Source organism: Heterocephalus glaber, unplaced genomic scaffold (genome assembly GCF_053883595.1).
Source record: "Heterocephalus glaber isolate CG9 unplaced genomic scaffold, H.glaber_assembly_v1.0 deba00001504, whole genome shotgun sequence".
Classification (NCBI taxonomy): Eukaryota; Metazoa; Chordata; class Mammalia; order Rodentia; family Bathyergidae; genus Heterocephalus; species Heterocephalus glaber.
In genome coordinates, this window is record NW_028258324.1 from 6,798,908 (window position 1) to 6,812,624 (window position 13,717).

Below are 13,717 nucleotides of genomic sequence, written 5' to 3' on the forward strand. Positions count from 1 at the left end.
CAAATTTATTAAAATTGACATGTTTATTCTTCTCTTCAATGAACATCCAGCCAACTGCCTGCAATGAAGACACGATTTTAGTCCTATTTCCCGATTTCAACTCATACAGTAGTTGGGGAACACAGAATATCAGATCTTCTCCTGTGCTTTCGTAACTGTGATCTTAGTGAAGTTGTTTATCTTCTCTGAACCTTAGTTTCCCCATGGGGTGCTGTAGGGTTACCTGAGACAGTAGAAAAAATGTAACACAATGGCCCTGGCCAAAGGGCCAAATAAATATTAGATATGATTTATATTTCTTATCAATTGAATACTCAAGGAAATTTTAGTTACATTTGTTTCACCCGTTTCTCTATTATGCTCAATTACTAGAACAGAATTTTTGATTTTTTCTTTTATTGTCCCTCTTCATCTCTTTTCATCACTCTCCTCAGCCCAGGAAAAAGTGATCATGAAACAACTATCCCAAATGAAGTCTGCTTTGTGCTTTGGTTGGGAAAAGGCTTTGATCAGCAGCCATGCTGTGGGTGTTTGGCAGACTGCTGGTTTCTGCCCACAATAAAGAGGCATCCCTGGAGGTTTAGATGTTCTGAAAAGAGAAGCAAAGGACAGTTATGTTTCTTAAGGGAACATCAATGACACCTTTGCTTGCCTCCACCATCCCCGGGAGCACCCTTCTTTCCAGGGCCTTCCCTTGGCCCAGGATGTCCGGGCTCCCAAGCTGCTTGTTTTTCTGGGCCATGAACTGTGAGGGCAGCGAGGGTGCCTCCAGAATTCAGGGGTTCACAAACACACTGCTTCTCTGTTGTCCTCGTTAGAGTCAGAGGTCTCCTACACATAGAGGAGAACATGCAGAGCCTCTGTAAGCAGGTAGCAGTGAACCTGGCTGAGCCTCCTCCTAGGAGCCAGCCCCAGCAGCAGTGTATAAATGATTCTTGGAATTGCCAGGCTGGCCCTGGTGAGTCTGAAAGATCACCTTCCCAGTGGGTCCTGTGTCAGCCTGACAGATGGCTGAACTGCTTGCTGCAGAGCCCACATCAGGCTATCAGGTGTGCTCCCTGCAGGTAGGGGGCGTCCAGGAGTGCTGGCCAGGCTGTCTTGGGGGACTGCAGCACAGTTTCCCCAGCTCTCCCTGCCCCTCTCTGAACCACTGCTGTCTCTGAAGGAGGAAAGAGCAGCTCTCTTTGCACCCTAGAGCAAATCTGTGAAACGCATGCTTTGTGTTGATGTCCAGCCTAGTCTGTAAAGGACAGGCCCTCATAGAAGTAGCCAAATGTTTTCCATCAAATAAACCAGCTACTATAAAATTTGAAAGGATAATAAGAGAATGAAGTCTAATTGAGCTGAGAACTTAGTTTAGAAGACTTGTGGCCTCTATAGAATACTAAAAAACTTTCAGAAGTATGGTTTCATGTCCCTTAAGACCACAGACTTGTCATGCTCTTTCTTTTAAAAGCACGAATCCTTTTAGAATTGTTAGAAAGTAAATGTATGACCTTTTTCTCCCTTATATTTTGAATAAAGCCTGAGGAAATTTAATGTTTCTGAATTCTGCCTGTGGATTTGTGGTAAGGATTCAAGGAGAGAAGCCTTTTAACTCAGAACAGAATCTGTTTGCAGCTATTGTTCAATTAATGTAAAGTGTCTGGTTCCTGGGCATGTTGTATCACACTGCAAACCCAAGGTTTTCAGTGCTGCTGCTGAACCCCTTGATAACCATGAAGGGTGAGCCAATTTGCTATTTTGTTTTAGAAGTCCCTGAAAACAATGTTTCTCAAGGCTGAATGAATCAACACTTTAGAGCTGAGATGCAGCTGAGCATTGTCAGTGTGTACACACAATGATAAGAAATCTAGAAGGAAACAGGAGAAACCACATGCCATGCCCTCCTTGAAAAACTAGAAAAACTGTCAGAATTGCAATAAAACCTCATGAGAGTCCATGGGTATGGAAAGTCACAAGGTAGCTAATATTATCATAGCTTGCAACAGAACACTGTTGCTAGAAATAGGACAGACACATCACTACCACCAGGCGATTTGCATTCTCTGGGCCAGCCCCTAAATTCCTCTTGGCCCCTACTGCTCTTGAGCATTGCATTTCTGGACACTTCTAGGCATTGTTCCTATCCAGCTGTTTTTCCAGGAATTTTATCCAGAAGAGTAAGACACAAGGAGAAAAACATCTGCTTTGTTTGCAGGGAAGTGGTCAAGTTACAGACAAACCTTTCGGAATCTGAGGAACTGCAAACTTTCTAAATTTCATATGGTTGCTGACAGGGCGGGGCAGATCAGGACCCTCTTGCTTTTCTCAGGATGGATAATCTGTTGCCTCCATCTAGATTCTCTTATTTCAAAAAATATCCTCTTCATGCAATTAGGAAATATTTATCAACGCTGAGAAACCAAAGAGCTGAAGATCAGGTATCGTTATGTTTATATTAACTTTAAAATTAAGGGGTTCTTATTTCTGGGTGTGGCTTTTATGTAGATTTGCGATTTTGTTTCTGTTGGTTTACATGTTTTTGTAGGCACAGGTCAGATCCTGCCTAATGGCTGTTTAGACTCGGCAATCAGAAGAGCAGGCAGTCTTGTGAGGATTTATTTGAACTTGAAATATTTGGATCCCTAGATTAAGCTCAAATTCTGTAAACCATGTGCTTTGCTTTCTTCTGAATATCTAAACCACTGTGTCAGAGTTCAATTTTTGATTTCTTGATAATTTTCCAGTGCCTCAAGCATAAATTTTGAAGCTGTTAAAGTACCAGGTCTTAGAAGTACATTTGTCTTCTATGTATATTTGTGGTTATGTTAATATGACCAGGATTTGCAAACCAAAGTCATTTTAATAGCCTTAAGCAGATCATTAATGAGCTGTAGAAATCATTCAAATTTAACTGGTGTGAAGGGTAGGGGACAGAGCACAGTTTTCAGTCTTTTATGCTAATCAAAAGTTGTAATTTCTAATAGGAAATTAGCATGTGGGTATATAATCATTTTTTTAAAAACTGTTTAAAACATCCTGTAATTTCTTAATAAAAATCATGCATTATTATGCTACTTGAAATGATATCATTCCATCCTTTAAAACTTATGAAAAAAGGCATTTCTAAAAGCCACTTTTAACAATATCAGACCCATTTGAATTTGGTAGCTCATTAGGAAGAAGTGTGACAAAAGGATACAAATGTAAAAGACAAATGAATCGCCATGCTGAAAACTGACAAGAGTCACAAACTGCTCACACATGGTGCTTATAATAAGAACTGCAGAACTATGTGGGAACATTACCACCATCCTGTATTTGTTCTCCTTTGTGATATGAGATGACCCACTTAATAAAACACTTCCAGGAAATCAAAGCAGAGGACAGCAGGCAGGAAATCCTTTAATGACAGGCTTTCCAAAAAGTCAATGCCTAATTTGGAAAATGAAAATCATTGCTACTGTTTGAGAGAAAACTGCTTTTATGTCCCCACTTTAATGATTTTACAAGAGCTGGAAAATCAAACACACTCTTTTCATTAAGAGACTATGCTAGTCCAGTTTACCTCTTACTTAGTCAGGGGGGTCACACTTACAGGAAAATCTGTTGGTTTCCAAGTCTCAGCATATACTAGGTTTGAAGTGGAAAGCCAAGAACCCATGGCAGTGCTCTTGGTTTTTGTTTGCCGCACTAGCAATGTGCTCAGGCTACTTCGAGGGGAAGAAGGGTGGTGGAAAATGTGGAATGCGGATTAAGTGGTTTTTTTTCTCTGCTTTTCTCAGCATTACATGTTTTTAGTGGCTATATTCTCCATATCTTTTTTTAAAAGTTTATTTTAAAAAGTGTTACAAAATACATTCAGAAGAACATTAGAATGCGGACATCCTTGACTTGGACTAGGTAGGTGGTCCACACAGTTACATAAAGTTCTTCTGGAAGAGCTGAGGGCAAGTATTATGCTGAGTCCTTAAGGTCCCATTTAAGTTAATGAAGAAATAAAGACAAATAAAATATTTTATTTCTTTCTAAACCCAATTATAGCTCTGCAGACCTAATGTCTCATAGAATTAGAGAAATCAGGTCAGAATCAGCCTGATTAATCTTGAAGAGCTTGTTGGACAGTTATAAAGAAGATTAATAATGTCTACAATTTTATGACCTCCATATTTGTCCCAATAGTCCTTACATTCCTGTAAATGGCATCCTCATTACATAGATGAGGAGAGGGCTGGGGCTATACCCCAGTGATGGAGCATTTGCCCAGTAAGTGAGGCCATGAGTTCAATCCCAGTACCATAAATAAATGAACGAATGTGAAGGCATTGAGACTTAAAGACCTTAAGCACCTTGCCAAAAGCTACCTAGGTAAAAAGTACTAAAGGAAGACAGGCACTCCTATTTGTGGCTTTAAACTTTATCCATTTACCATGCTTCATCCCTAACAATCTAGCGATACCTTAGTAATACAGCAAACTGCTGACCTTGTGTGTGTGTGTGAATGTGTGTGTGGGGGGGGAGGGAGTATTGGGGATTGAACTCAGGGCCTTCACACTGAGCTACATCTGTAGCCCATTTTCTTTCTTTTTTATTTAGAGACAGAGTCTTGCTAAGTTGCCCAGGCTGGGGTCAAAATTGCAATCCTCCTGCCTCAGCCTCCCAGAATACTAAACTTATAGTGGTGGGCAACCATGCCTAGCTATTGTCATAATTCTGACCATAAGAATTTACCATCTATATGATTGCCACCTTAATATTATTCTATATTAAATCTTAAATCATTCATTAATAAACTGTTTAGAACAGAAAATTTATTACTACTGTAAATGAAAAATAATTGTCACTTGACATTAATAAATAAAAGCAAAATAATATTAAATTCTAGCTAGATACTACTACCTGTTAAACTTAAAGCCTAAAGCTCAATCATTTGTTAAGAAGGAAGATTATCTTTTAAACAAGATTGGCTTTCAAGAAAGATGTTTTCAGGGCTGGGGGTATAGCTCCGCCCTAGAGTATGTGCTTAGCATTCATGAAGTCCTAAGGTTGATGCCAGGACCCCACTACAGCCAAAAGAGAGGTGTTTAGTTGTGCTGGGAGTAGTGAAGCACAACCCTTCCTTTTCTAGGACATTTTGTTTGCTTTGAATAAGGCCCCAACTCCAGTCTATGTGGTACATCATTTGCATACATGTCAACATACATGTAGCTGTGGATGCACGACTGGCTGGTATTTTACTCTTCTCCCTCAGGCTCATTTTAGAGCCTGGCAAGGCTGATGTAAGAGGAACCCATAGCATAGACAGTGAGTATATGCTGGATTGCTCGTGGCACACATCTTTCTTGCTTTTACCCATCTCTCGACTAGTCCTGGAATGTCCCCAAGTCATGGTCCAGTCATACTAATGGTTATACAGTACTCACCTTGTCCACAGATGCTTTCTTGCAGATTCTCAGTGCTCTTCCCCTTTCACTTAGTGTTGTACACACAAGAAGGTTTAACGTGAGGTTTGGTTTGTGTGTTAGCTTTTACAGCTCTTGTTGGTGGTGGTATTCCTTTTGGCATGTGACAATCAACAGGTCTATAGGTGATCTATAAAACTAAGAACAAGTGCTTCATTCTTTGCATTCTTAGACCTTCTTGGAGCAAGCATTTCACAAAGCCAAGTCACTAAGAAGGTAGACGACTAAGCCCATTAATTAGATGATGATGCCAAAGGTTGGGAAAATTTTCTGCCAGAATTATTCGAGTAGCATGATGGTGATAGTGGTGGAGGTAGTGATGGTGGTGGTGTAGCCTGAGCCTCAATGGGGTCTCAGATGAGTTGGGTGAGCCTGCTCAACACATGTATAATGGTATACACTTGCAGTATTTTACTTCGGTCTTTGGGCAATAGCCACAGCCTGTCTAACATGCTGGTTGGTGTCTAGCTTGTGGAGAATAAATGTGACTTGCAGGCAATGTTTTCCTGAGTACTAGAGACCCAGTGGACTACTTTGTGGTTCAAGTAACCGAATGCAACACTGTGTAGGGAAGGGAGAATTTGCTCCACTTCTGGCCAGCCCTTGCCCTGGCTTCCGCCTAGTGAAGCCTGTGGAGAACCTGTGAACTGTATGAAAACCTTGTAAGACCCCAGGGAGTACTGCTCTGAGGGATTAGCACTCTTGGTGTGAACATTATTTTTGAGTGGCAGAACCAAACCATTCAAGAAGTTTGCAATAGTCACATAGGACAGTCTATTCTGTTTCTCTTGGTGAGCTCTTCCATTCCCAAGACTTTAATCACTATGTACTTGTTGACAAATCTCAGATATTTACGTCTTATATACTGGAGATTTGTATATCCAAAGGTGCCTATCTGACATCTCCATCTGAATGTCTTGGATATGTTGCAGGCTGGATGCTCAAAGAGAAATTACAAGCCCCATCTCCAAATTTGCTCCTCCTCAGGTTTCTCTTATCAATCAATATGAAAGATCAAGCCAGAAACTTGAGTGTGACCTTGGTTCTTCCCCCTCTCTCACCTCCCCTATCCAATCCTTTAATAATACTGGTCAATTCTACTTCTAAAATAATTATTGAATTCTTCATCTTCACCCTACAAACCCTGCTACCCCATCCTCTCTTGCTGGGATTACAGTGGCCGCCTTCCAATTTCTGTCCCACTTTCACTCGTTACCTTACAATCCGTGATCCTTGTAGCATTCAGAATTTTCTTCTGTAAATGATAATCATATTTCATACCAATACAGTGGACCCTTGACTTATGAACTAGATTGGTTCCTAAGGGCTGGTTATAACTCAAGTTGGTTTAGGTCAATACAGCTGAGATTTGGATATTTACCTGGGTACACACTATAGATAACAAGAGGTAGATGAATCTTCCATTAACCTAATTAACCCAAGTTGTTCATATGTCAGTCTGGGCATAACTTGAGGGTTCACTGGATAGGCAACATGAGTGTTTTCATTTGTTTTTTTTAGTCCCAGTATCAAGCATAAATCTTGCACACAGCTGACTCGCTAAATGAATGAAGGAGACTTCATAATTATTAGAGAAGCCATGGAGTCAGCGGGTTTCAAGGAGGCTGAGATGCTCTCATGCAGGGCAAGAGATGTTAAACGGGGTTATTATCCTCAATAAGCAGAGGCTGCTGGGATCTAGAGAAATTTATTTACAGCTGTGGAACCTGGGTCAAAGGTTAAGAGATGTGCCTGATCTCACACAGCTCTTTTGTATTAGTGTAGGCATTAGGATTCAACTTCTAGTTCCACGCTCCTCCCAGTATGTCTTGTGAGTCCCTGAGCAGAACTGTAGGAACGGGCCACATGACTAGCAAGGAAAGAGAAAAAGATCTGCAAGTGGGGTTCAGATGGTAGGTGATGCCCAAGGTCTCAACTTGTCAACAAATAAGTTCCTCTGGTGAAGGACTGAGGCAGACAGGACCCTGCTTCAGAGACTTTCCTTTAACATGTACTTTCCCTTGGCCCTTCAGCAGCCTCCCCAATCTGCACCTCTCCTTCTACATCCTTGCAAGAGGAGAGCAGATGAAGGATTAAAAAACACAGGTTGGCTAATTTAACAGAATTTGAGATGATCAGGACTAATAGTGCCTTGCTTTCTTGAATAGCAAGACTTTGTTCTGAATAAAAAATATCATTTAAGAGCTGACCTAACAAGTCTTGCCTGTTTAACAGTGAATCTGCTTAAAATGAGGAGAGTGATCTTGGGAACCAGGAGACATACTCTGCAACTACATTTTAATTGTGGATTAGAATTATATTTTGGAGACTGTTCTAAGGTTTTTCTTCAATGGCTGAGAAAATATTTCTAATTCAAATAGGATCACTGGAATTTTATTTCTTAGAGAATGCTGACCTCAAAGTTAGGATGTTAAATAAATATTTGAAGTTAATTTAAACTTTAGAAACTAAGTTATTCATTTTGGTTCTTATCTTTTATCTGAATAACACTATAAAACATAAGGACACTATAACTCCCTGCCCCCCCCAAAAAAACTATGTTAAAGTTTGGAATGAGTTGTTGATGTAGGCTCTGACTCTCTAGGTAAAATGATACATACTTCATAATAGTTTGCTCTAAGAAATGTTAAACAATTTTAGCTCCTTCAGGTGAGCTGGTTCAGAGTATACCAAAATTATCCATTTTAAAAAGTATTTTTAAAATGTCATGAGGGTTGGGGGTTGTAGGTCTGTGGTAGAACATTTGCCTAGCATGCATGAAACCCTGGGTTATAACTCCAACACTGCAAGAAAAAAAAAGTCATATGCAATGTTATTGTTGAAATGACACCTGAGAGAAACCTAAAGTATCCTATGTCCTTGTGCTTGGGTAGGAAAAGCTTCCATCTTTCAGAAGTGGGAGTAAAATATTATCCTTATAGAATTTAAGATAGAGGGCAGAGATTTTTACATCATTCCTGTGGGGGAATTTACATATAGATAACAAGGAAAGTTAAGATGAAACTTCCAACATGAAGGACTTTGGTTTGGCTCCAATACTCTCCCACTGGATTTTGACTTTGCTTCCACTTGTTCCTATGATACCCTTCTTGTACTTCCCCATTTCTTTACTATTTCTTGGTCAGGGCTTTCCTTCCACTTATTCCCTCATTATCCTCCCCTAGTGAATAGTTACTCTCCCTTCAGATCTCAATTAAATATTACCTCCCTTAGGGCAGCCTTTTCTGACTTTCACACTTCATTTCTATTTCTTATTATGTATTTTGAAGGAACCTTGTAATTCTCCTTTGTTTAACTTACCCTAGTAGCAATTCTGCATTCATTTCTGGGGATATTTGATCTCCAACAGGTCCCAAATGATTAACAAAGTACCTATCAGATGGAAGACTTAGAATATAGGTTTGTGGAATGAATGAATGGAGGGAGGAGAGGTGTAAAAAATTCTGTCCTGAGACAGAAGTGCTTGAAAGAATCCTAGATGTTAAGTTCTGTGAGGAAGAGATTTAAGATGTAATTGTTTTTTGTCTGTGTCATGGTATATATATTTCATAAGAATCATAGGGCTAGCTTATGGAGAAAAGGTAGGGATGCTTTTGGGAGGTTCTAGGGAAAATTATTGTGATTAATAACTAGTACTGCAGGGAGGGGTTGTGACAGGAAACTAAAGATGGACTTTCTACAACTAGGAAGTGAAGGAATGAACTACCTTTGCAGAGTTCAGGGTTATACACATCTTTCTGTCTTATCAAAGAGAAGAGTGAATTACTTATTAAATCCCTTGTAGCCCCTGGATTCTAATCAAATAGGCAATAGAGAGATGGACATTTCAGATTTCTTTAGAACAAACAGGGTAGAGATGAATCAGTTAGAATTCATTTGTTTTATTTGATTAGTGATAAATCCTCCACAATATAAGCATATTGCTCTGGAGTCTAAGACCAAAGAAGATAGACTCATATGTCTTTGGAGATTCAGGTAGCATGTAATCCTCCAGAAATAAAAGGAAATATAGCTATATCCAGCAGAGATGTCACGTGAAGAATTTATATACGGGTGACTAGCTTTTCTGAGCTTAATTGACCACTAAACCACTCCTATCCATAGCTTTATAGGTTTTATAATCCCCTCCAGGGTAAGGATAAATAACTACATCATTGACTGATATGGACACTAAGAATTTCAGGTTATTTTGTCTTTTTGACCACTGTGAATTTTTCCTTAATATAGAACTCTTGTACTTTCAAATATTTTCCTTCAGTTAATACTATTAACTTTCTGTTTAGAACAGAACCTTCTGAAAATTTTCATCTTTACTGTCCATTCCATCACAGCTGTGACATGTTAGACATTCCTGGGAGATGCCTGGAACCTTGGTTGACTTCTAAAATATTTCCAACCTTGTCATTTGCTTTTAGATTTTCCTAATCTACTATTCTCAGAAGGCTTTGAAACACAGGAGTTGGTAAATGAGTGAATATTAGGATTCTTAACTTTGTCTTTGAAATAAGCACGTGTAGCTTTATGTGATGAAGATCCCTAAATTTGTGTGTCAGTCAGCTTTGCATTAGTGGAACCAAATACTTGATACAAACACCTTAAAAAGGAAAGTTTATTTGGCACCCAGTTTTGGAGGTTTCAGTCCATGGTTGGTTGGCTGATGCTTTTGGATCTGTGATGAGGCAGTGCATCATGATGGAAGCATGAGGTGGAAGAAGCTGCTTATTTCATAGTGCTGGGAAGCAAAGAGGAATAGAGGGTCTGGGGTCCCCATATCCCTTGAAGGCACTTCTTCAGTGATCTAACTTCCTTCCACCTGGCCCCATCTCGGAAAGGTCCCACCAGTTCTCAAGGGTGCAATGCGCTGGAGACCAAGCCCTCAACCCATGGGCCTTTGGGTGGCATTCAGGATCCAAAGTAGAGCCATTTGCTATCCCATTCCACTCCTTATAGTTTGTCTACAAGACTTCATCAGTGTTTGTTCAGAACAGGAAATGACATACTTTTACACTTTGTACAGACAGTTCTATGTCTTGACAGAAAAAGAAATGAACTTCCTACATATATTGTGCTGCTCAAAATTTGCTGTGAAGAGAGTTGGGGAAATGTAGGAGTTATTTTGTTCCTGTTGATCCTAAAGGTAGCTTATTAGAAGGTTATTTCAGGAAATCTAGATTTTCCATTCCAGAATGTACAGGAATTTTAATATTTTATTAAATGCTTTACATATGCAAGGAACTTGACAGGGAACTTTAGCTATGTTGTCATTTAACTCTCATAATAACACTGGAAAGTAGGTAGTATTATTCTTATTTTATAGGTGAGAGAGCTGAGGCTTAAAGAGATGAAAGTACTTGGTACATAGCTCATAAATGATGGCAGTAAGATTTTGCTTCCAGGTTTGTCTGTTTGGCAAACACTCAAATGGACACACTGCCCACTGATTGGGTCCCTTCTCTCCTTCTCTTCACTCCTTCCTCTCTTTTTGCCTTGATATTAGATTTTCTTTCATTATTGATGAAAAGGGGATTAAAAATGAGACTATCATAAATATTGTGTTGAGAAGACACCTTGAATCTTTTTTGGAAGAAGGAATATAGATGGAGATCCAGTGATGTCCAAAAACAGGAGTGGGTGTCCCAGCTCAGAGAAAGAATCTTCACCCTTCTTCTGCCCATTTTGTTCTACTCTGTCCTCCACAACGAGCACCCATATTTGTGAGGGCACTCAGTCTACTAATTCAAACGCTAATCTCTTCTGAAATTGCCCTCAGAAGTAAACCCAGAAATAATGTTTTAACAGCTATCCTACCACATAAAATTGACACATAAATTAAACATAGGCTCATAAACACATAAAATTAAACATTAAAAAATTGTAAATATGAAATTTGATTCAATTTATTTAGAATGGAATAAGAAATGACGACAAGTCACAAATTTGAGTGACAAAAATATAAACATCATGAAATTTCAAAAATAATAGTGTTTTTACCAATTAATTGGTGCATTTAAAACTTTAAAAGTGCTGTTCCTACATCTTAGGCTACAGTTTTTAATCACTTCTTCAGATAACAAAGATTTGCTAATATTCTCCAAAGAGATAACAGAAACACAAACACTCCTCTAACATAGTCAGTTCACATTTTTTTATTAGAATCTAGAAAACAACATTCGCTAGCTTCTGACTGTTTCTCCTTTAACTACCCACATTCTTCAGGTGCTTGGCATCTGGGACATATTGATACTGAGATTTCAGGCCCAATGTACAGGCAATATTTTTGGATGTCATTTCTGCTTCAAAGCAGTTAGCAATAACTTAACTACACACACGACTACAACCATATTTATATATTTATATACTCTACTTCAAACAAAATCTAAACACATCACCATCTTGAGTTCATTTAGCCAGATCCAGAATTATACCCATTCTCACTTCCATGCTACCTGAGAAGAGAATTGTGGTGGAGGGAAAGTCAACAAAAAAGTGTGCTCTAAAATCAATTGCACTAAAATAGTTTTTGCAAATCTTACCAAAACATAAGCCCACAAGAACATGACTAGTCTCTCAGGGTCTTGAAAGGGACTTCTAAAATGAGGAGCCATGAAGCTTAACCTTTGTTGGCTTCCAAAAAAACCTAGCTCTGCAGGAAGAATATATCAACAACAACAACAGTAACAACAACAAAATGGTATTACATGATAGTACACAAGCATCCATGGCATGGGGTGCTTCAAAAAGATGATACATGCTGGGTGTGGTCATGGACACCTGAAATCCCAGCTGCTCTGAAGGCTGAGTCAGGAGGATCTCAAGTTCAAGGCCAACCTGGACAACTTAATAAGAACCTGTCACCAAAGAAAAAATAAAAAGGGCTGGGGATAGAGTACCCCTAGGTTCCATCCCCAGTAGTGGAAAAAAATTGATAAATGAGGTAATATTCTAAGCAGCTTCAGCTCTCAATCTCATTAAATGAAGCAGAGGATGTTCATTCAGTGTATTTTGTAAGCAAAATGATGGAGATGGACATATTATGGTACCATTAAACCTCAAGGGTCCCTATTTCCTCTGTCCCCATTTATCTTTGAAAGCATTATTATTTGCAAAGGATTATTTGCAAATACAAGTAGACCTCAATACTACCACGTCAGTCTAATTAATATTAAACACATCATTTACTATCCTTCCAAGCAGCCCAGTTAACACACAGGGAGAAAGAGCAGGTTATTGCTATTAAAAACTACACAATAGAAAAACTGTAACAGCACTAAAGAAACTCTTTGAAAATTCAGTAAGATGTAATTAAGCTTTTGCAAATTCATCTGTTATTTACAATTATAACACAGTTACTGTAACTTTGATTCTCTCGAAAAAGTCACCTCTTTATTTGCTTTTCCTGCTGGATTTTTTCCTTAATGTATTCAAATGTCCAGCTTTTTCATAAATCCTCCTTTATTGTTTTTATGGATAACTGTCCTTAAATGTAAGCAGTGCTTATAATTATGTCCTGTCCCATTACCTGTCTTAACAATATTTACCATTGAGCTATGTCATGGCTTATAAATACATCTCAGAATAAATACAGCAAATTATTGAAATATTTTAGCCTTATATAATGAGTACATACATTTACAACTGAGTTGTTTAAAATGATTTAATAGTACAAATAATTTAAATCCCTTTCATCAGTGTTAAAAACTTCTTTTTGCTCTGTCTCCAAAGTAAAATTTGCATTTAATGTACTTAAAATTTTTTATAGCCTGGGAAATGTTACACAGCTTTAAAATTTTTTTTTAAATGAAACTTTCTCTGAGGAAGACCTTCTTTCAACAGAATTGCATTTTCTGTTTACTTTGTAAAGCTTTTATCACTCTTCTTTCATCTTACTTGTACTGCTAAACCCTGATACCCCTGTCAAAGAAGCATTGTTCCTAAGGTCCTGATCTGGAATAAGAAAAAAAGACTGACTTCACATTTGGGATTACAACTATATCGCCATTTCTACTGAATTGCTGTCTAGCTTTTGTCCTCATTCTCTCAAACCAAGGCTATGCTAATGTGATATGCAGTTACTTAAGAAGGAGGAAAAAACACAATCTCTTCATGATCTTAAAGCTCTTTCCCTTCATATTTTACAATAATTGGCTTTAGGCTAATAGGTATATACTCAAAAAAGTTCATACCCCTGTATGATTTAAGAAAGTTGGAGGAGGTTTAAGATACTGATATACACTCACACTGTTTTTAGAATG

The 13,717-nt window shown here is 38.5% G+C and overlaps 1 protein-coding gene across 4 annotated transcripts in view; it reads left to right on the forward strand.

The window, feature by feature from the left end:
* Positions 1-1,994: 1,994 nt before the first annotated feature.
* The window catches only part of Atp2c1 (ATPase secretory pathway Ca2+ transporting 1), a 141,592-nt gene continuing 129,869 nt past the window's right edge, over positions 1,995-13,717 (forward strand). For 3 of the 4 annotated variants that reach the window (XM_087186931.1, XM_013070577.3, XM_087186930.1), the window contains exon 1: positions 2,029-2,423. In XM_087186931.1, the coding sequence (XP_087043057.1) occupies positions 2,316-2,423 (108 nt within the window). In that variant the 5' untranslated portion in view covers positions 2,029-2,315. Of the gene's footprint in view, positions 2,424-13,717 lie in introns of all 4 variants that reach the window. The other variant, XR_015441113.1, reaches the window with a different exon arrangement.